The sequence below is a fragment of the Chaetodon auriga genome, chromosome 14 (assembly GCF_051107435.1).
Source record: "Chaetodon auriga isolate fChaAug3 chromosome 14, fChaAug3.hap1, whole genome shotgun sequence".
In the NCBI taxonomy this organism is placed as follows: Eukaryota; Metazoa; Chordata; class Actinopteri; order Chaetodontiformes; family Chaetodontidae; genus Chaetodon; species Chaetodon auriga.
In genome coordinates this window covers 10,422,371-10,444,206 of record NC_135087.1, presented here as the reverse complement: position 1 = coordinate 10,444,206, position 21,836 = coordinate 10,422,371, and the positions used below count along the sequence as shown (strand labels likewise).

Below are 21,836 nucleotides of genomic sequence, written 5' to 3'. Positions count from 1 at the left end.
CTCACTAACAGCCTTAGAGGTGAAGAAAGGGCCACTTGACATGCAGTGTCAAGAATGATAACCAGACTCGGCTAATTGAACATGGCCCAGGTCAATGGCTAGCATGGCTGATATGAGCAAGTAAACCCTCACTCAATAGAGAAGAATCACTACTAATTAGATGCCGCAATTTCTATGTAAACACTTAGGTACGCATACAGGCCTGAAATAGCAGCCGATCACACCTAACAGTGCAAAGTAAACATTATCAGTTTCTCGTGGTTATCTCTGTTGCGTCCTCTTCTGTGTTCCTCTTTAGTTACTTACATCACAAATTAAATCAGACCTTGACCTCAAGAGCCTTGTGCAAATAAAAAAAGCACAAAACAAGTATATATACTACACTTTGCTAATGAATCCCACAAATCAAAACAGCTGCTTTTTCCTTCCTTATTTATGTGTGTGCGTGTGTGTGTTTGCCAGTTTTTCTTTGGAAGTTGGCCAAGCCAACTTGCTCGACTTGCTCAACCATACTTGCTTTACCTATTGCAAAGACCTGCTCTCCCCCAACAATTCTTCAAATGGCTCCTTTGTCTTTCGTCTCAAATCAAGTGCAGCTGGTTCTCATGAGCAAGGAGTATCCCAGCAGTACAAGTGCAAACTAGAGAACCACAGATCCTTGGTGTATTTGTGGCTATACTTAAATAATCTGTGACAAGACTAACCTTTTAAAATTCAAAACAAAACAATGAGCACATTTGGGGAGTTGTTAAAGGGGGTTCGGTCTCTCACAAGATGAGACAGTATATATGAGAGAGAGAACAAGAGGGGGTAGCCTGGCAGCAGGCTGCAGCTCAGGACAAATACATGCTGGGATATGAGTGTTAGGGCTGCTTATGTGCGTTTGTGTGTGTTGGATGATGATGGATCTGCATGGTTGTTGGGGTTAAATGGGCGCGGGGCAAGAGGATGCCATCATCCATCCAACTCTGCATAGGTAGCACACTGTCTGTTGAGAGGAGAGAAACAAAATAGAGGGCAGCAAGAGGGGAAGAGCACAGATGCTGCTGCTAGGATGAGGTGTGCGCTGCTGTGTGTGAAATGTGTGTATCCCCACTGGAGTGCTGCTGATATAGCTCCATCTTCTCACTATCACAGTTTGTTAGCTAAAGCCCCCAAACCCCGACAGATCATTTCTGTTTTACATCTGAAACAAGCTAATTTTTCCCCATCAAAATACCAGTCCCCTATTGCAACGTTTCCCTGTTTTTCTCTGCTTTTGTTCTATCATGTGGATGTTTGGGATGCGTTGGCAGTGTTAGCTCCCTGATTTGAGCTACAGATCCAAAATGGCTGCAGACAGGAGCTGTGAGATCACGAGAAACCAAAAGATAATGCTGGTGACACCACTGGAGTGGAGTTGGATTGACTTAAATCCTGCAGCCCTGGGTGTGCTGGGCCAGCTTCCTACCGCAGAAGCACAGCTTAGATGAATGTTTGATGAACGGCGCCAGGGAGAGCAGTTTAATGTTGCCTTGCTCAAGGTGCCACCACAATTAACAGACTCCTCAGTCAGCTTGCACCACCCATAATAAAACATTCACTCAGAGGCAATCGCTGCTTGAGCCATGTGTGTAAGCATGCTGCATGTGCGTGTCTGTAATGATCTGGCATCTGAAATTCCCGGGAGAGGACTAGCTGCTGGATTACAGAACAAGAGGGATGAGGAAAGGAAGTTTTCCTTTATCATCCCTGACATGCATGCATGCATGCGGGTAACAAACACACACAGGCACACACACACACACTCCTGTCCATCAGCGAAAAAGCCACTCAATAAAGCTGCTCTATCCACAAGAATCAGATTCAATCAATGAGGCCTATTTGTGAAATCAGCAGAGCGGTAAAAGCTATCAGGGAGGAGCAAGACAGAAGGATGAGGAGGGAGGGAAAACGAGGAGGAGGGAGGAGAAGGGGGACGGGAGTGCGATCAGCTAAAGTAGGTGAGCCGTGTCCCACTGCCACTACCCGACAACCCTGCGATGAGGTCACTAGATGCATGCTAAATCACTGTCATGCTTCACTCTTTTGTGCCTCTCTCCTGATCAAAGCTTGTGTTCATATTGATGAATACAAACTGCAGATAATGCAATTGTTACAGAGCTTATGTTCAATGTTACATACTGTATGTGCATGTGGAATACAATAAGCAACAGATGAGTGCCTTTCCGAGAGTGTTTATAGGGCTGAACCCTCACTCCCCCTGACACCCTGACTCCAGGCCCTCTCCTATCCATCTCACCCACAGATAAACACAACAGGCGCCTGGATTAGGATGGATGAATTTGCTCACGTCTGTGGCTGCAACTGAGGGGGAGTTTTTGCTCATATCTGGCAAGAGTCACCGTCTACGCAGCTCAGCTCTGCTCAGCTAACAGCTCAGCTCAGAGAGATGAAATGATGAGCAGAGAGAGTGATAGAAAGAGAGGTGGAACAAAAGAGTACCAGGAGGAGAAAAAGCGCTGCAGAGCAAGTACAAGAGAAAGCGTGAATGATTGTCTTTGAGTTGGTGGAGAGATGGAGAGATATGCAGGAAGAAGAAAGGGATAGCTGGAGAATATGAGACAAGAAAAGACAGACAGCGTAGTGAAAACCAATTTGTCTGTTCCCTAGTGGGCTGACACTGGCTAAGGCCTGCTTTCCTTCCCTGGCCTCACTGCCAGTCATCACAAACATGCGTGTACACAGATCCACGCACACAGGCGTGCGCGCGTGCACACACTCACACACACACACATACACACATCTTCGGCCTTAGCAGGGCCAGGGTCAGGCTCTCTCCAAACTACTCCAATTACCTCGGCAGTAAACACAGCCTGCCCTGGCTGCCTCCTGGGATACAGAGAGAGGCAGAATGTGTAGAACTGAGGATGAGAAGGGAGGTGTGTGTGTGTGTGGGGGGGGGGATCCAGCACAGTGAGTGGAGGAGGTGGTATTGGGAGCCTCAGGGAGGGAGGAGTAGATGACTTCATGTAAAGGGGTGGAACTGGTAGTGGCGGCAGCTGGTTTTTATCCCGTTCCCCTCCTTCTCTCACCTCCCTTTTGGTTTCTTCCCAAACTCTAACATCTGGAGGAAAATGATTACTCTTGCCATGCTGCCAAGACGACTTATCAACAATTCCACACTCTCCAGAAAGCGGACGGTTAGAGAAGAGGAAGGAATGAGCACTTGTAGCAAGCTTCAAAACATTGCAACACTAAATAAATAAGTGACAGCAAAGTTTAATCAGTTCAAGTCAGCTAAAGCAAACTTGGAAGCTGCATTGGATTAAATACTGAAAACACATGTGATGTAAACCTGATTCCCATGTTTTCATGGACAAGACTGTAAATCTCCAACAAAAGTAAAATATGCATATATGCACACACACCACATGTAAAAACACATGAAACGCTTTTCACTTTTCAATGACAAGACCATGTATCAAACAACCACAGAACACAAAGTGCTCCAAAAGAACGTAACTTTTTCCTTTCTTTCACATAACGCATCTGTGAAGAGTGTGCTGGAGTAAGTGCTGCATGTCCTTTCTCAAATTCACGGCTGCATTTTCAAAGGCAATTTTCTTTCCTCTGCCTTGCTCCTTGGCTTTTGTGAACTTATCTGCCAAGGGAATCAGGCCTCAACTGTATTTTCCTTTTCCCCAAAGACTAACAACGCAATCTCCAGCAACTCTCCTCTCTGACTGTCTCATACCTTCACAACTCCCGTAAAGCCTCTTTATTTCTCCTTTACTCCTTTGCTCCCCTCCTCACTCCCAGACAGCTCTGTTAGCGATGTGCGCCATTAGTCATGCTAAACCACCAACACAGTAGCTCATTAGCATAGAAGTGAACCTGACTCCAGTCAGATTATTACAAACACATCACGGCTGCTCCGCCCCATTACTGTCAATCACACAGCTTACTGAGGTACAGTTGTGGCACATTACAAAGTCAGGAACCAACTATTCTGTTAATACTTCACTTTCTGCATCACAACAAAGCTCGCAAGTGCCAAGGCCTCAGAGTAAAAGCGCTACCTATGTTCTGTATTATGTAGCGTTGGTGGCTGCTCGGTGTGCTACTATTTGTTTCAGCGAAGTGTAAATTTAATCACTAAAGCCTAGTTCACTCCCACAGCTTCTGCGGGGTTATCCATAACATGCTAAGTAAGTATGGGTGGTCTATGTAGCCTGGGACCTGGCATTGGTTCTGGCCTCTGGATCTATGGGGCTTATATCAGACTTTTATTGTGCTGGAAGAGAGTGAAGTGGGCAGCCCTGGTGCTCTGTGCAAGCCCCATCAATATCCACTGACACACACACACACAGACTCAGTGCCACCGACAGGAGAGAGGAGAGGAAAAAGAGAGAAGGAAAGAAAATATGTTTTTCTACCAGCTCACTGCACTCTCTAGAACTGAAAGGAAAAAAAAATCAGTTTTTCACTCCCATCAAAAGCATTTCCAATAGTACAAGGGGAAGAGCTCAGCGGAAATTCTGAGTGATCTTGTTTATCCTTAAAAACCGGGCTGGCATTCCATGTAACATAACAGCATTAAGAGCGGATTAAACTTCATATAAATAACCTAGAAAAAATATATACAGATTTAACAACAAGATTTAGATATATTATGTAGATACATATTAAAGCTTGTTGGCCTGCAATGGCTTTGACAAACAGATGATGTTAGGAGCTAAGAGCAGGAGGGATCATTCCGTCCCCGCCATGTTGTACAGCCCAACAAACAGCTGTCTTGTTATTTTGTCTCCTTTTGCTCATCATCTGTTCCCTACGTACCAATAAAATTCCCTCTCTCTCCTCCCAGCCCATATTCCCAATTTGCACACACAATTTCTACCTTATTCATCCACTTCTATTTCTCCTTCCACTTCCCCTCTCCTCCCCTCCCTTTATCCCTCATTCCATCGGGCTGCCAGACGGTGTATTGTTCTGTCGCTGCGATCCCTTAATGCCATCCAATCGAGCAGGGAATATCTTGAAGGGATTTGGCCAGGGATGATTTGGGAGCCTTAAATACCACTAGGGGATTTGCATCATTCAGAGATCCTGACTCAGAGCTGATCGCTGGAGCCTTCTCATAAAACAGGGATCTAAGTACCTCCTGCAAGGTGTGGATTCAAACCTGCAGTCCCTTGGATGGATGCACCTGGACATACAGTCAGTCCAGGAACACCTTTTTTTACCTAGTTATTTTTGAGACACCTTCCTTAGGTGTCCTTGCCTTGTTTGGCTTCATGCAACCTGACAAAGCTCCAATTGTCAATCTCTGAAAAGATGCAAGCCTCAATTCAGTCAACAAGCCTTCTAACGCCCTCTACACCTACTCTTTTTTGTCACATCAACAATGTGAACATGAAAGGTTGATTATGGGACTGATCTGGGAGCTCAGTTCAGTTCATTCACAAGAAACTGAATCTTCTCCACACTGCATGTCAAAATGTTACCAAAAAGACAAGATTCATTAGGATTCTTTTGATGATCTGGATTATTGACTAGCTTGCAGTGTCAGTCAGTAATGTGTAAATCTCCTACAATGCATTGCTGAAAAGGATATTCTATTTTCTTAGTATGGTGTTACAGATGTTGTGCGCCTTCTCTGCCAAGAAAAGAAAAAAAAAGGGATTTCAACAGAGCTTTTTAAACAAAAAAAAGAAATGTTTTGGTTTTAGTTTTGCTGTGCGTCACTGAACACAACCCAAGTTTCATGGGAAAACTAGTCAGTGCAAAAGGCCTCAAGTCAAGTAATGCAAACATCACCGCTAACAAACAATAACAGTTTGAAAGAGAAAGCGAAAAGAAGGGGACTGCGATCAACAGAGCAGATGAACCCAAGTGAGATTAAGGGAAAAAAAAACAAAAAAACAGAGACAAAGTTTCTACACTGGAGACACAATGGGGGAGGCAAAGAAAGCCATCAGTCCAGAGTTGGCTGGTGGGACTGAGAGAATGGAGTTTGAAATGACTTGAGCGACGGCTGGCAAAGAGAGGCATCACAGACTGTAGGAGCTGAATTTGACGGGCGGCCTTTGGGCTCTCTAAACGCTGAGCTCTACACAATCCTATTTTCCTGCCTAAACACAGGGACACAGTCACTGGAGAGGCAGAGATGAAAGCACTGTGTGCATGTGTGTGTGCATGTGTGTGTGCGTGTGTGTGTGCGTGTGTGTGTGCGTGTGTGTGTGCGTGCGTGTGTGCGTGCGTGTGTGTGCGTGTGTGTTCCCACTTTGCAGATGTTGAAGCTTGGCCCTGGTAAGGCCCTCGGGGAAGTTCAGAAACTACTGTGGGTGGACAATGTATAAAGTGGAGTGTGTATCAGAGACAAAGACTGGCAGAGACACAATGTGCATAAGTCTCAATCAGCACTGGACCTTTGGAGATGCAGGGTCCTCACCACAGCTCCCTTACAATCCACCCACAGGCATATGCACATGAAAACATCCTCACACATACGCACACATCTGCATTTCCGTGCCTCTCTGTAAGGGGATTAAGGAGACCTTCAAAGAGAGGCAGAGATTGGCTAGGGGCTTGCAGGGTCCCTCTCCTTGCCACTGAAGGACCAGGGCAGATTAAAACTGCCCAGATTGCTCAGTCTGCCTTGTAACCCGCCTCCTCTTCCTGCGTACTGTATTAGGACACTTGAAAAACCCCCTGGAGGAGCCTAGCGAAACCAGGTGGATTAGGAAGGAGGTTATTTTACAATGATGTGAGAGGCCTGGGTGGTTAGGGACCCAAGTGCATGTGTATGTGTGTGAACTGAAATTAAAAGGACAGTGCAAGTGGGCAAGGCAATTTTGTAAGTAGTGCAGAGGGCCTGTGTACATAGAATGCACTTTCACTGGGGATCTTGGCTGACTTAAAAATCTAAATGAATGAGACAAGAGGAGAAACAGGGCTAATTCCCTTTAGAGGGAAGAAATGAAAGAGATGGATTAGTAACAGGATGATGTTTCAAGGAGAAATAAGGGAATGAAGAGCCCAAGAGAGAGCATAAGAGAGAAAGTGCTAATTGTGGTGTGATGAGGCTGAGGTTTGGTTCAGGACCACGGATGACAAGTTTGCAAACCTGAGGACACAGAGCTATCAACGACGATAAATGACTTGGCACCTGTCTTCCTCACTCTAACCTGTTACTTAGGATTGTTCAACTCGACAGACTTAACTTTGTGTGTTTGTATTAGGGATTAATTGTTGATTGATCAATCAATTTACAATTGGATGGATTAAGCATATATCTAACTCTTGTACATTGGTTCCATAGTGTGTGAGTGTGTGTGGACATTTTCAGTGGACTTCACTACAGCATGTGCAGCTAAAGTTGGTACCGCACAGAAAAGGTGAAAGGTAGAGTGACAAAGTACATATAATTTACTTGTTTATTTAATTTACATTTTAGGACAGTAGCAATGCATATGCATGTTACTGTGCTTCTCTTTTTTTGTCCCCAATTGTCCACACCAGTGAGTCGGTGAATGACAGAGCGATAAAACAACTGAGGAAAGGTGAGGAAGGAGGATGAAAGATGCCATTCAGCACAAATGTTATTGCAATCTGAATCTTTTCCCCGCTTTAGAGTTTTCACCATTTCCTGTGGCTGGCTCCGTGAGCAGACTCCTGATGATGGAGGAAACAGCAGGCAGAGTGGAATTCAAAGTCAAACTGCCTCTTTCCTTGTTCTTATGTCACCATGTGCGTGCAAGCACACATTTCTGAAACGCAAAACCCACAACAACTAATGAGCATACTATAGGTCTCCCCCTGGGGTGATGCACATACACGAGAAATTTTATCTGAATGAATCACAGTCACTCCGATGATAACAAAGCCACTGAAATCAACAATCTATTTGTTACAAAGCTTTAAATTGTTAGAATTTATCTGATAATAATTAGCATCTATTTAAATGGCATGCAGCTTTATCTGATCACGTCTGCTGTAGACTGTTTTTCTACGTGTTTTTCAGCTACATTTAGGAGGCAGAGTAGCCAAGTCTCTCTAGGCTGAGGTTGGCTGAAGAAGTCCGTCTGCCTTTCAGTTGCAGGGCCAGGAATTTAAAGAGGATGAGGACAAGACTAGGGAAGGTAGCCAGGCTTGGGCAGGTTGTTCCCTGCAGGGGTACTGTTTCTTTAGGGTAGAACCACCTGTCTACCCCTCAGGAGAGCCATAGAGCTGGAGATGAGGAGGGACGGGCAGATGGAAATGCAGAGGGGAGGGATGGCAGGGGAGGAACCCTTGGGCCAAGACCAGACCAAGTCCCTCCTGTCGGGTTTGAGCTGACAGGAGGGACCTGGCAACACATGGAAAGGAGCTCAATAGTTACCGTATGTAGTACAGCAATAAAAAGCTGAGACTGGAGGAATGTGTGCAAATTCAGAATCATTCAAATTAGGTCCAAATAAGGAACAGAGGCTTGTTGTGGCATATCCTCTCCACACAATCTATTGAAAAACATCTTTATGGAGTTTTATAATGCATCAGTGACTCTCAGTCATGCCATTTTTGTGTGACTGGCATAGGTGAGACGGACAGCCCCAGCGTGTTCTGTGGTTTCTAACCTGTGTGTTGTTAACAGGATGTGGTAGCCTTCAGGCCACGGCAGATACTAAAATGGAAGAGAGTGGTGAATGGCTTGTCCCCAAGATCACCCAAAGAGAGAAAGAGAGCGTTGGACAGCAATAGAGAGGGCAAGTACATGACAAATAAAGACAGGAGAAAGGACGCGTTGAGGGGACACAGAGGGTGGGGAAGATGGGTGGAAAGAACGTAGAGGAGAAACAAAGAAGTAGTAGAACAGAGTAAGTGTACACCTCTACTTGGCCAGAAACTGTTGGTGAGGTAATCTGTCTCATATTACAACAAGAGGACATTAAGTATCCAAACGAAATAAGAGAAATTAAAGTAAGAATAGCTCACAGATTCTTCTGGTAAGAATGTTTTCATGTGTGGGACTTTTGTGTGACTGGAATGGACTGCGTGTTTATTTTCAACCCAGTCTGTACTGGGATGCCAGTCAGGGTCTTGCCTGTGCCTGCTTTCAAGTGTTTGAAGTTAATCCCAGCATTCAGGCCAGAAGACTGAAGCATTTTATTGTTGCTTTGGCGTCTGGTGTGCAGGTGAAGAGTGGATGTTGGACCTAAGCTTGCCAGTTATTTGTGTAACCAAGAAGATGTATGCATGGTTGAGTAAATACAGTTTCACCTGACATGGCCAATCATGGTCACTTGTCACATTCTGACCAATCACATGACACGCAGTAGTAATCATTATTGGCATAAGTGTCAGAAAAGGCACATCTGTTTCCTGTGGTAAAACAGTTTAAGTAGTCAATTCCAATTACCCACTTATCACCTCCAGATCATTAATCAGTGGTGATTTATACACAACACGGGTTTAGTGTTTGCTCTCCTCTGCTCTCCTGGTTTCAGGGTTTCAATAGGTGACTGTGAAATACATGTCTCAAATGTATTATCAGGGCATATACGGACCAAATGGCTGGATAAATGAGTACAAAGAGTGTGAGGATGTGAGGAAGGATAATGATGAAAGTGGAGGACAAGTGGATGGTAGGGAGTCAAAAGTCACGCTGCCTCCAGGCCTGCTCCAACCTCTACTACTGGAGAGTGAATGGAAGGTAAAAAGAATACAACAGACAGACAGACAGACAGACAGACAGACACACACACACACACACACACACACACACACACACACACACACACACACACACACACTACAGGCAAAGTCACAAAACAGCACTGAAGGTGGAGAACAGTGATGCAGTCTTGCCGTCTCAAGCAGAGGTCACCAAGTCAAGGAAGCCAATTAAAAAGATGATTAACATTCATGTGGGAGATGCAGTGTCTACGTGCAGGTAGGATGGGCTCACCATTCTCTTGCACACACACATATATAATGAGAGCAATGAACAGTGCAGTCCAGCCTGTTGTAACTGTGGTGTCCTGGGAGGTGGAGATCAGGAGGTTAATATGATCCAATCCAGCTCCTTCATTAGCCTGATGAAGGTAATAACAGCCTACAGGGACAGAGGCTGTCAGGTTGACTAAAACTGTCCACCTACCGCTGGCCTGCAATGCCTCTAAGCCTACCTGAGCTGGCTGGCAGAGTAAGAGAATAGCTACTCTTGTCATTCATCATATCAACATGCACAAGTGTACAGTATTCATGACAAGAGTACAGTCAGTTTTTTTCACTTAGGGTGCTGTCTGCATCTGTCACCGCCTTTTCTCTGCAGGTGTACTCGGGGTCCGAAATTAACACCCGCCAAGCGCCAAATGCAGGTTGATTTTCCATTTGGCAAAGCAAATCTTGGATGGCTATCTGCCGCAGGTAAATATTTGTGCCAAAATAGTCTTAACCATCATAGCGTGAAATACAGTTTTGGCGCCACTGTTACTTTTTAAAGTTAGAATTTCAAAAATCTACATGCAGAGTTGCAGTGAAAGGCACAATTATTGGGTTAGGGAAGAGTGACTAATGTAAGCTGCACTTTTTTGAGTGAGTTAAAATTTTGTCCTACATATGTAAGAAAAGTTTGGAACAGACCTCAATTATAATAGTTGTTTTTGTTAGTGAAAATGAAAATTGGGATGCAGAAATGATAATTTCCAACTAATCATGATTTGTATTACAATACTAGTATTTGTCAAAATAATCGGGATGTGATTTTTAGGTTTTTTTTATCTTGTTTTTTTTTTTTATTAATGTATCATGCAGCCCTATAAGATTGTGATGTTTTTGTAACTTCAGTAATATCTGCTGCATTCTTGCTCACCACAGCAGCTCCAGAAGCTTTCAGTGTTGATAGGCTAGTGCTCCTGGCGCGTAACCAATCAGATCGTGATGTGGGTGGGAAACTGAGACTAAAGTAGCAATTGTTAAAATTAATTCAAGTCTAACCCTTTTTTTCCTGACATCAGCAATTTGCTAAGCTATCACTTGCTGCTGGTCAGCTAGCGGTAGAGAGTGAGGAGTCTAATGAGGAGGTTTAAGTTGATTAAAATGAGCATCCAAAAGGTTAACATAACCTTCAAATGTACTTTTATGTATGATCCTAAAGTACATTTACTAACACTGTTGAGATCAAGAGCTTTTGTGTTGTATTCAGGCTTGAATTGATCAATCATTGATGAATACATTCAAAATAATTATGCATCAGTTTTTGTTCTGGCATAACATAATAGCTCATTATCTCAATGAAATGTACTGAAAAAAACAAAATGTGACAAAATAGGCAATTTATCATTTTGGCCAGAAAAAAACTGCCTGGCAGGCTACAAGCTAGTTTCATCAAACTTCAACCTTTTTTCCTGTCAGGAACCGAAGACGCATAACCTCTCACATACTATGAGCATTAAGTTGCTGCTGTAACAACACTTTGGTAGACACAACACCTGTTGCAGTTGATGCCTTTAGAAGCACAAATGCAATTCAAAGGCCTGCACCACCCAAGCCAATCAATCAAGCTCAGTAAGAAATGAGAAATCTGTTCTTATGGATATGGCTGTGTATCATGCATGACAGAGGACGTGTGTGTGTGTGTGTGTGTGTGTGTGTGTGTGTGTGTACAGGTAGATTAAGAGTAAATAAGAGGAGAATGGTAGTGATAGGTAGGCCTAACAGAGAATAAACATCATTAATTGGAGAGGCACACATGGATGGATGCAGCCAGATGGTGTTTTGTACTCATTTGTCAGACACTGCTGACAGAGAGGAGGAGAGAGTGAGAGCTAGAAAGAGAAAGAAAAACAAAAAGAGGTGTTTATTGATTGCAAAGTCTGTACACTGCTGCCTAGAACAGACTTTCACTGTTTAAATCTAGCTCTGCTTGTTCTGCATCATCTTCGCTCTGTGCCTTTCCTGTCTGAGTGGTTCTGATGGCGCTGCCATTGTAGCACTCTGCCAAGCCGGATGCATACTGGCGAGTACAGACACAACACCCCGCAGATCGCCAAACTTGGCGTCCATTAAGGTCCATCTGTCTGGCTTTTACAAAAACACCATCTACTGTATGCTCATCCTCAAAGGTGGTCCATAGCTGAGAGGAGAGGAGAGGAGAGAAGAGAGAGAGATGAGAAAAGACAGAAGGCTCAGGGGAGCAAAAGACAGGAATAAGAACAAAATAATGGGCGTACAGGTTTGCTCAATAGAGAAACTTAGTCTTGGCCTAGAAGGACTACAATGAGACTATTGAGCCAAACATGGCAACTGATGGAGAGCTCTCAGTTTGCCATCCACTGCCAAGGCATTTATAAAAAAGGAAAGCAGAGTAATGAAATCATCTCACAATTTCTACAATGTGGACTGGAAGTACATAGGTGAAAAAACAAAGAAAAGCTCAAAAAGAGAAATTAGAAAAAAAAAAAAAAAGGTGGGGGTGGGGGCAAGAGAAGGATAGAGGAGAAGGGGAGGGGGGTGGAGTGGAGCAGTAAGCTGGAGGAGGAAAACAGGACCGAATTCCCAACATGTTGCAAACAGAGAGCAGTGCTTGAGGCCGTTGATCTGCTCAGGCTGCTGCTCACTTTGTTCTCAGCAAGGACAGATTCATTCAGGAAGACATGCACTTGGCTCTCCAGGGCCAACTAGTTCTTTCTTTCTGTGTGCTATTTTCCTTTTAAACCTAACCTTTCCTGCTTCTCGGGAGCTCTATAACTGTGTGTCTCTGTGTGTTAAGAGATTCAAGGCTAGCCTGCAACCGCTCTTAATGTGCTGTAGGTACCCTGTGGCAAGTTCCTGCTGTCACTGTACTGAATCAAATGTAGAGCAGTGCAGATAGCATTGTCTCCAGCTTCCTTTATCAGGCAATCTAAAACAATTTAAATAACGTGGTGTTGCTTCAGTTCTCGCTGTAACATGTACAGGATTCCCAAAATAATTTGCTTTACATCAGTGCCTGCAGATCAAATAATAGTGTTCACCAAAGACCAGAATCAACAGACTTTTCACCAGAATAAAAATTCTGTGTGTAGCTGACTTAGGACTACAGAGCAAAACAATTTGATCTCACAAAAAGCATGAGGTGTACTGGGGGGGTTGTTTCCAAGGTAACGTGTTTACATTTACATTTTAGGATTCAGTCTGCTTAGAGTTTTTACAGTGCAACTTGCAGCTGAATGCATCAGAATCGTATGTTTCATTTTCTAGATCAGCAACATCATAACTGAAAAATAATGCAAAAGTCAAAGCCATTGCACCCCGACAATCCTATCACTGGAAAAAGAAAAAAGCAGAATGGCTTCAGGGACCTTAGGGGAATCACAAGCATTGACTTGAATTAGTTATGATCACCTCCGGCGGCTGCAGCCGTGCCCCGTCGAATTCAGGGGTTATTGTCACATCTGCCAATGCCTTTCCTGCAGAAAGGTGATGGATCTAAATATGTGATCATACTGAGTGATCGCATCGCTGCTCGTCACCTACATGTGACAGCAAAAGGCCAAGAGCATCTTATAACTGCTGTGTAAAAAGTATACACAAAGTTTCACAAAGGCACAACATCCTGAAATGTTTCGATGCATATAGAGGAACACAGCAGGGGTGTGCTCCTCTCCTCCAAGTGATTTTTGGCTGATTAACCCAGTTAAAGGCGTTTGCCATGGTACACATTTGGCCTTTTAATGAGCATTACAGTGAAACTGCTCTAAAGCCAAAGGCCGGTGTGGTTAAAGCCTTAAAGTTATGTGACACCCACTGTGCATACAGTTGCCAGGTCAAGTCTTAAGACATGTCAGCAGAAATTCTGTGTTGGCCATTCATGCTTGATATGGGGAGTACAACTCAGCAAAGCCCATTAATAACATACAGATGTAATTCAGATGTTGTTGTTGTTGATCTGTTTAGCTGAGAGCAGATTCATATTTGTGATGGCACCATCATTCTATATAATCGTTGCGTATACACAAGTAACATTTTCTGTCTCTCTCATAATTGGCCAGAGTCTGCTGTAAATCACAAGACAACACCTGCCTCCAGGGCAATCATTATTGTTCTCCAGCTCTTCTAGGGACAGAAAGGTAAAGTGGAATGGGCCAGCCAGGGTTTATGCATACAGCTCTGCAAGTATCTGAGTGGAGGTTACCTAAAGTGCAGTGGGGCTCTGCTGGCGGCTCAGTTTGAGGGCCTTAACCAAGGACTCAAGGGATGAGCGGAGCATTTCATTTGGTGAGTATGTGTATGTACGTGCATGCATGTGGAAGTATTTTTCTGGGCATGCGTATCCCTGTGTGTGTCTGTGTGTGCTATGGTGTGCGTGTGTGCTAGGGCAGGATCAGTGGAGTAAATCCACACTTGAAAGAGTAGCTCAATCAAGCTCTCCCACCCAGCTCTCTCTCTCTCTCCCTCTGTCTCTCTCATCTCGGCGATGTTCCCCTGCTCCCAGTTCATGGAGAGTTGAGGAGTTCACAGAACTTGGGAGCAAAAGAATGATAGTGAGGGCAAAGTGGAACAAGTGTGGAACCTTTAACCCGCCACTACCCTCTTCCAAATGTCAATCAATGAGTAAGGAGCAACAGTCAATATTTGCTCGGCTAACATGTCAACGATGGAAATTGAGAATGGATTCAGGCAAACATAATGTATTTACAACAGACATACTGTCATTGAATTTAAGGTGAGTCACACTTGGTTGCTCACTGTCTGGAAAATGTCAAAAAATAGTAACAGCATATTGTTATTGTAAATCATAGCTAGATAGTTTAGTGAATTTCAACAAATCCTCCAAACAAAGTACAACTTTCAGTTATTCAATGACAAAAACTTAACTGCTAAACAACATTCTATACATAACTCTCATCACATAAATAAACATAAGACAGACTGTTGCATCACTGTGAGTTTAGCTTAGCTGAGTTAAGTATATGTTTTGAATGCAAGAAATCCTGGCTCCTAATCCCGAGTGCGTCAATTATGAGATTATTGAAAAGCAAAACCATCATTATGAAGCCTTTAACTTCAATTTAGCAACACGTTTACAGACCGAACAACCTTTTGGTTATCACCCTATTCTCTGTGCTTCGCCTCTGCAGCTGGGTCCTCCTCAATGACAAGTAAAGCCTGTTCCTTTGACAGGGAATAAAAGGCATGACCTCATTTTGTTTCCTGTACGATTTAATAAAGGCGATTTCACACTGCCAAATGTGGAAAAGATGCCCTTCATTAGAACAATGCGTACCCTGCGTGTCCATATTTTAATCCAATCTACTTTAGCATGATAAAGGGCATTACTGCCAGCACGCCCTACTGGCCACCCACTCATGACGTATGCATGCACACGCGGGCAGTGACATGAAGAAAATATAGTACACTAAGGGGTTTCATGGGTAGATGCACCAACTCAACATTTAGGGACAGGACCAGTGGACACTTATTCTGCCATGCTGAATCTACGGGCTTCTGCTGACATTTCAATTTGTCATACCTTAGGCCAGCGACAGACCACTGAGGGAAAGTGCATTGAGAGTCTTCCCCTGATCTAAGCAGTATGAAAGGTCAGATCTACAATAGAAACCTGCACTTCGTTAATATCTCTGATCAATACGCACTAATAAGGTATTTGATAAAAGAACTGAAATATGTTCAAAAGCAAATATTAACTGAAAATATGCTTTGGAGTAAAAAGCCTGACTATTTGGAATATATCTATATTACAAAATGAGGCAGGGACATTTTTGCCTCAAGAATCAAAGCATTTATAGGTGAATTTGATAGGCTAAGAAAAGCACACAACACACAATGTCTATTTAATGGAAGGATCTTTTCATTACATTTAAATGAACAAAGATGTGTTGCTTGAAGGAAAAATGGCCTCCGGTGGACTGCAATGGGTCATTAATTAGCTCTATAAAACTCTGATTTGAATTAAGGGTAGAGTGAAACTTTTTATGAGCAAGATTTCATTAGTGTCTCCACAGAGCTCGAAGCTGCTTTTCTTCTGTTTGAGAAATAAAAGAGGAGAGCTTCTCCTTAACCCGATAAATGGTTCAGATACGGAATTAACAGACCATCTTTAATGCACTTGTCAGGCTGCAAAATGCAAAGAGATTTCTAGAAAAGTGAGGAAGCTATTTTTGTGGCAATCCATTCAGATGAGTGTTAGCTGCCGAGAGCTGTCATTGACTTGAAAAGGACGCCAAAAGGGGTTTTTGTTGTGTATGTGTCTACACATGTGTGTTAACAATGACTCATTCTGCATCACTCTTTACAACACTGCCGCTTCCAGAGATGGTTTTCATCCTCAAGTTTGTGTGTGTGCATGTGTAAGTGTGTCAACATCCTGTCTGTGTGCATACAGGCTGTGGAGATCTGAAACAATCCTGCACTCAGAAACAAAACAAGTGCCTAAAGAAGTGACAGGCAGGCTGAATGGAGACAAGCAATCCTTAAACAAGAGGACATGAATTGAAGTGCTTTCCACATTGTCAGGCTGGGCTGAAGCCCGGCTGAGACAGACAGGGAGGAACGATCCTACTAGACAGGACACGCTGGCATGATGGCACCTCGTGTCAGATCTTACATCCATAACAGTGCAGTTCAGATGAGCTGAACAAAAAGTTATAGTTCATGGTCCTAGATATAGCCATAAAGTTACCCTGCATTTTCATGTGATCAGATGCTGTTTATCCCTTTCAGGTATGCATATACAGTAGATGTACCGTCGTTCCACAATTTGGCTGCCCTGTCCTCGCGCCCTCTTCTATTTGTGTATTTGTATATTATAATTAACAGGTCATTCACCTTGGGATGTCACTTGTGCAGCGGCTGAAAGCATCATAATTATGCTACAGGAAAAACGCTGCTAAATTGTAATGAAGCTATATCTACGACAAACATCGTCCTTGCTGCATCTGTTTCTCCCAAAGTGAAAGAATGTAAATGAAGCACACATTTAGGTGATACAGTCCATAAAGGAAAGCAGGTTCACAGCATTGCCGTTCAAACACATCTCTTGTTTAGCCTGGCATTGGCTGGCCCCATTTCTGTAGACCACCTAAGCCTGTGCATTGCCACCTGATGGCAAACCTGGGCTGTCAGCTGCCCTGTCCACCTGCTCACCACAGTTAACAGGGAAAGTACACAACACATGCCAAAAAACTACCAGCAGCCATCACCAGTGGCACAGTGTATGAGGAAGTCGGGGCAGAGGGGAAGCGGAGATGAAATGTGGCAGTCACAGGAGGTGTGTGCAGCTAGCTATGTTTTTCCACTCCACTGGAGGTACAGCCAACCTGTTCCCTTGGTCTATATATGGAAGTAAACAGGATGCTAACAGTGGGATAGAAGTGGTGTGCCATATGCAGCCCCACTATCCTGTTGTTTGGACTAAGATTGTTGAGCATGGAAAGGGCTCACTCAGCACTATTGAATCAGAGCTAAACCATGTCCTTTGTGTCAACCTCCTTGACACAAACACGACTTGTGGAACGCATTAAATAGCTCATTAGGCCATAGGTAGCTACCACTGTGTGTGTGATATGTGTACATGAGCCTGTGTGTGGTATGTACTCACAGCAGGTACAAGGAGCTTCTTGACCTCCTCCACTGCTCTCCTCATCTTGATCTCAGCTCTGGCCTGTGAATCTTCCACTGTGATCAGGACATGAAGGTCTTCATTTAGGTGTTCCCAGTTTGGTTTCCCTCTGTTCTGCTCCTCCTGGACAGAGATAGAGGGAGAGCAAGAGAGACGGTGAGTGAATGTGACAGTGTGGGTGTGTTGGAGCACCAGTGCAGTAACACGGCATATCAGAGGAAGCGGAGGCGAGAGGCAGGCATACACAGAGGACGACTGGGCCCTGTGAAGAGAAGCAGGATGACAGGAGCGGCCCTTTAGTCAGCTATTTAGCTTTAACTTTGAAAGGACACCCTTCTTTAATAGATCCCTCGCTTCACACAGACAAAGACGACAGCTAGCCCTGCAGCAATTAATATCAGTGAAAGATGGATGGGTGGAGGGATCAGAGAGAGATGGATGGGGATTTTTTAAGCCACACTAACTTAACTAGTAGGAATGCAATTATGAGACATGGATATAGTTCAAAGTGCCGCAGGATTTTGTGTGAAGGTGTACAAGCATGTGCCTCTGTCTCGGACTTGTATTTGCGCAGACAATGCTGTCCGTGTAACAATAGTTCTCTGGGGGAGTCCTTTTCCCCTCCTGAAAAGGCTGCGCCAAAGCACTCAGAGGGCACCAAATTGTACCACTAGCAGTACCTGAAAGGAAAAATGGTCTGTATTCAAAACCAACATCACTGCTCGATAGCCTTTCAGCACTGTTAAATGGGAAGCCGTTTCAAGATTTGAATTGGTAAGGCTGAGGTTGGGAAATGGTGCAAGACCTTTTACGTTTTTCATGTGCCTCTGTGAAAAGCCCTGTCAAGCCTGACTCCTTTCTCAAAAGGTAAAATGGGATATGTATAGACAAATATGTAGTGGCCACACATTTGCATTTTTCTTTTTTAAAACACCCTTCACCATTTAGCATAGATTCTTTTCTCCCTTTTCTGGTTGTTCCTCTGACAGTAAATGCAGCGAGCAGACACCGAGAACGCTCTAAAAAGCTTTTGAGGTTGTATCGCATGTCACTGTACGACCATGAAAGCCAGTGGATTGAAAGCCGACTACTTCCCCCTGAGGTGAGCAGTTGAGGTCTAGGTTCTCTGAAAAAGACATAACCTGAGTCTCTGATGTGTGACACCACATTAAAACATTGAAACTGGATTATAATGTTACAATGATACTATGAGATTTTATGAAGACAAAACAGGATGTCAAAGGGAATGTAGCTCAAAAATATTTCAAAATCATTTCTTTTGGAAAGGTGGTGAGAGTCCCAAGCCGGCGGCTGCATCCAAGCCTTCTCCCCACCTGCTGTTAGTGCAGGTTTGTACAGACTATTGATGAACACAGTGTCGTTTAACCCCCACCCATACAAACCACCTCAACTTCAGATCACTGCTCATTTGTGAGGAGTGAGCCACCGTGGTGGTGTCTAATTACAAACCATGCATTGCAGTGCTCTGCAGGGGGTCCACCTGACATGATTTCGATACACTCAACGTGCACCACAAAGTGAGAGGGAGCGCGCGCACGCGCACACACACACACACACACACACACACACACACACACACACACACACACACAGCCTAGAGCTTCAGCTGAGTGCCACCCACCTGCTTTCTACTCCACAGAGACCTGTTGCCATGGCATTGCTCTTTACAACACACACACACACACACACACACACACACACACACACACACACACACACAGAAAGTTCAATATTCCACTCTCGTTTACCCCTTTTCCACACAGGGGGGAGGGCCTAGTTTCAGCAGTCTGGCCATTAGTTCACCATGGCTGTTTGCTTATGGCCTATTAGGGGACATGGGGACTAGTAGGTGACTCAGCATTTTCTAGAGGGGACACAGACAGACAGACAGGCCACAAGAGCTGCCTCTGTATGCAGGGCACTGTATGAAAGCGCATGGTAGATAATGAATGCACACTGATTGACAAATTATTGCTCGAGTTGGACCAAACAAAGCAAGTTGATCGTGTGTCTGTATGCGCATGCCAATGCTCTGGCAGATTATTATTTGCTTAGGAATGGTCAAAGAGATCAAGGAAAAGAGAAGTAAGGGCACACACACGCACGCACACACAGACACACACACACACACACCAACACACACCCACACCACCATGACTACCTGTGAACAAGGTCACTGTGTGCCCTCTGAGAGAAACTGACAGCATGACAAACACGAGTAAGAGTGAAGGGGGAGGCAGAGTGGGAGAGTGAGAAAAGAGAAGGGGTGAAAGCTAAAGGGAATACTGGGAAGGCCTTTGAATAGAATATCCACACTGGCCAACATCAAATGCCATAGCAATAACCACATGCCAGAGGGTAATGGGTTTTGGCAAAATATGTAGCATGAATAAATAGCATGGACACTGCATCTACAAACACCGTCTAAGAATAGGATCAGTTATGTTGCCTGACTTCCATCGTCTGCACAGCACCTGTTTGCCTGCTGGCTTTCACACCTCTCAGCTTGAGCCCAATAAACTTTAAGGCCTCAATTCTCACCATGGTTGACACCACATGCAAAAAGGTTACAAAAATAAAGTCCTTTCCTTCCCTCTCTTCCTTTTTTTCCAGGTTGTTCTAAAAACAACAAGAACGGCAGTTCTATCTGGTTGTTCACATGTTACTTTATTGATCCTGATGGTGTCATAATTTTGCCTGCCACCCCTCTACAGGGAAGTCATACTGCAGGGTCACCGCTGAAGCTGGAAGCGATTTATTGCATTGCTCAAGGACACATGATGGGTTGCACATTTGCACAAACAAAGCTCTCAATCCTCGGAATTGTGGCTGAAGGTCAGTATGACTTAATATAACACACTGCTGCCTAAATAGGATTTTGGGCTATGTAGCGCAACACTTTTGTCCTAGCACCATTGCACTTTAACACTCATAAATGAAACTATTTGCACCATTTCAGCTCTACCTCTCCCACTCTGAACAGTCCGTACTCCTGATCCTAAAGGACGTTCCCAACTGGGGTCAATGCAACTCAGGCTGAATGCCAGCAGGCCAAACAGGTGCAGTAGGGAGCTACATGAAGGACAAGAGAGGGCAGACAGGGTTGCAGAGGAGACAGACTGCCTTCAAATACCAAAAGACTCACTAAAGAATGGACTGAGAATTGAAATATAGCACAATTTATGATTGATTTGGGTTACATTTCAAAAAAAAATTACAAAATATAACACTATATGAAATGCAAAAAACAGAGTAGGACTGGTTGAGGACAACAGAGGTCAAAACTGAGCAGCAATGTTGCAGGGGCCGCTACACCTTGTGCTAGTTGCCATCCATGTGTCCTGAACCAACGCCTCTTCTCAAAGCCATTTCCAGGTGTAGGTCAGCCGAAGCTTTAAACAAAACAAGCAGGCATGCTGCAGCGCCAACAGGTCAATCAAGTTTGACATATTGACTGTCAATATCACACATTAAGTCTTATTCAATAAAATTTGGAAGGGGTGCTGTGGCACTGTCTTTTGGCTAGCACAAGTCAAACGTCCGAGCCTGAGGCCTATTGTGCTCTGCCATGGACTGTGCTGATACCACAGATTTAGCCATCATGTGCCCAGACAAAAAATTTAAAAAAAAAAAACAAAACAGTCATGTGATAGGCATGCAGCTCATTTCTCAAAGTGCAAATCAGAAAGGACACTTAGTGAGGCTTAAACTGAAACAGTTATCTATGGTGCAATCTCATTCTGTGTAGTAACCATAATAGAATTAGGGAATTGTTTTTCAAAAGGGAGGGGAATCCCAATTCTTCTTGTGCAATGGCCGATATTTTACAACGTACCTGTAATTTAATTGCAGTTATTCCTGCTGTTGTTTTGCATTAAGCATAAATGTAAGAGTGAAAACCAGGGGGACTCAAGCTGCCACGTTCGATGAAAGTTTGATTGGAATGCGGCTGCAGGAGCCTTTTTTCCTTCCAGCTGTTTGTACAACCATCAAAAAGAAGAAACTAAGAAAAAGATCCCCAAATAAAAGAGACTGGAAGACAGTTGAGTGTAGTGGTGTCTTAAACACATTAAACGAGGCGCTCTCTTTGAAATTAGTGTGTGGCCCATCCTGGCCTCTCTACTAATGTGTCAATAAAAAAAGGACAGCCAACAGTCTCTAAGTGCATGCCGTTCCAGTAACTTCTCTAGATATTCATGCCATTTTCACATTTATCGTTCATTTGCTC

The 21,836-nt window shown here is 44.0% G+C and overlaps 1 protein-coding gene across 9 annotated transcripts in view; it reads right to left on the bottom strand.

The window, feature by feature from the left end:
* qkia (QKI, KH domain containing, RNA binding a) overlaps positions 1-21,836 on the bottom strand; it is a 75,090-nt gene that overhangs the window by 8,625 nt on the left and 44,629 nt on the right. For all 9 annotated transcript variants that reach the window (XM_076749409.1, XM_076749405.1, XM_076749410.1 and 6 more), the window contains exon 4: positions 17,567-17,710. In XM_076749409.1, coding sequence (XP_076605524.1) covers positions 17,567-17,710 — 144 coding nt within the window. The remainder of the gene's footprint in view (positions 1-17,566; positions 17,711-21,836) is intronic.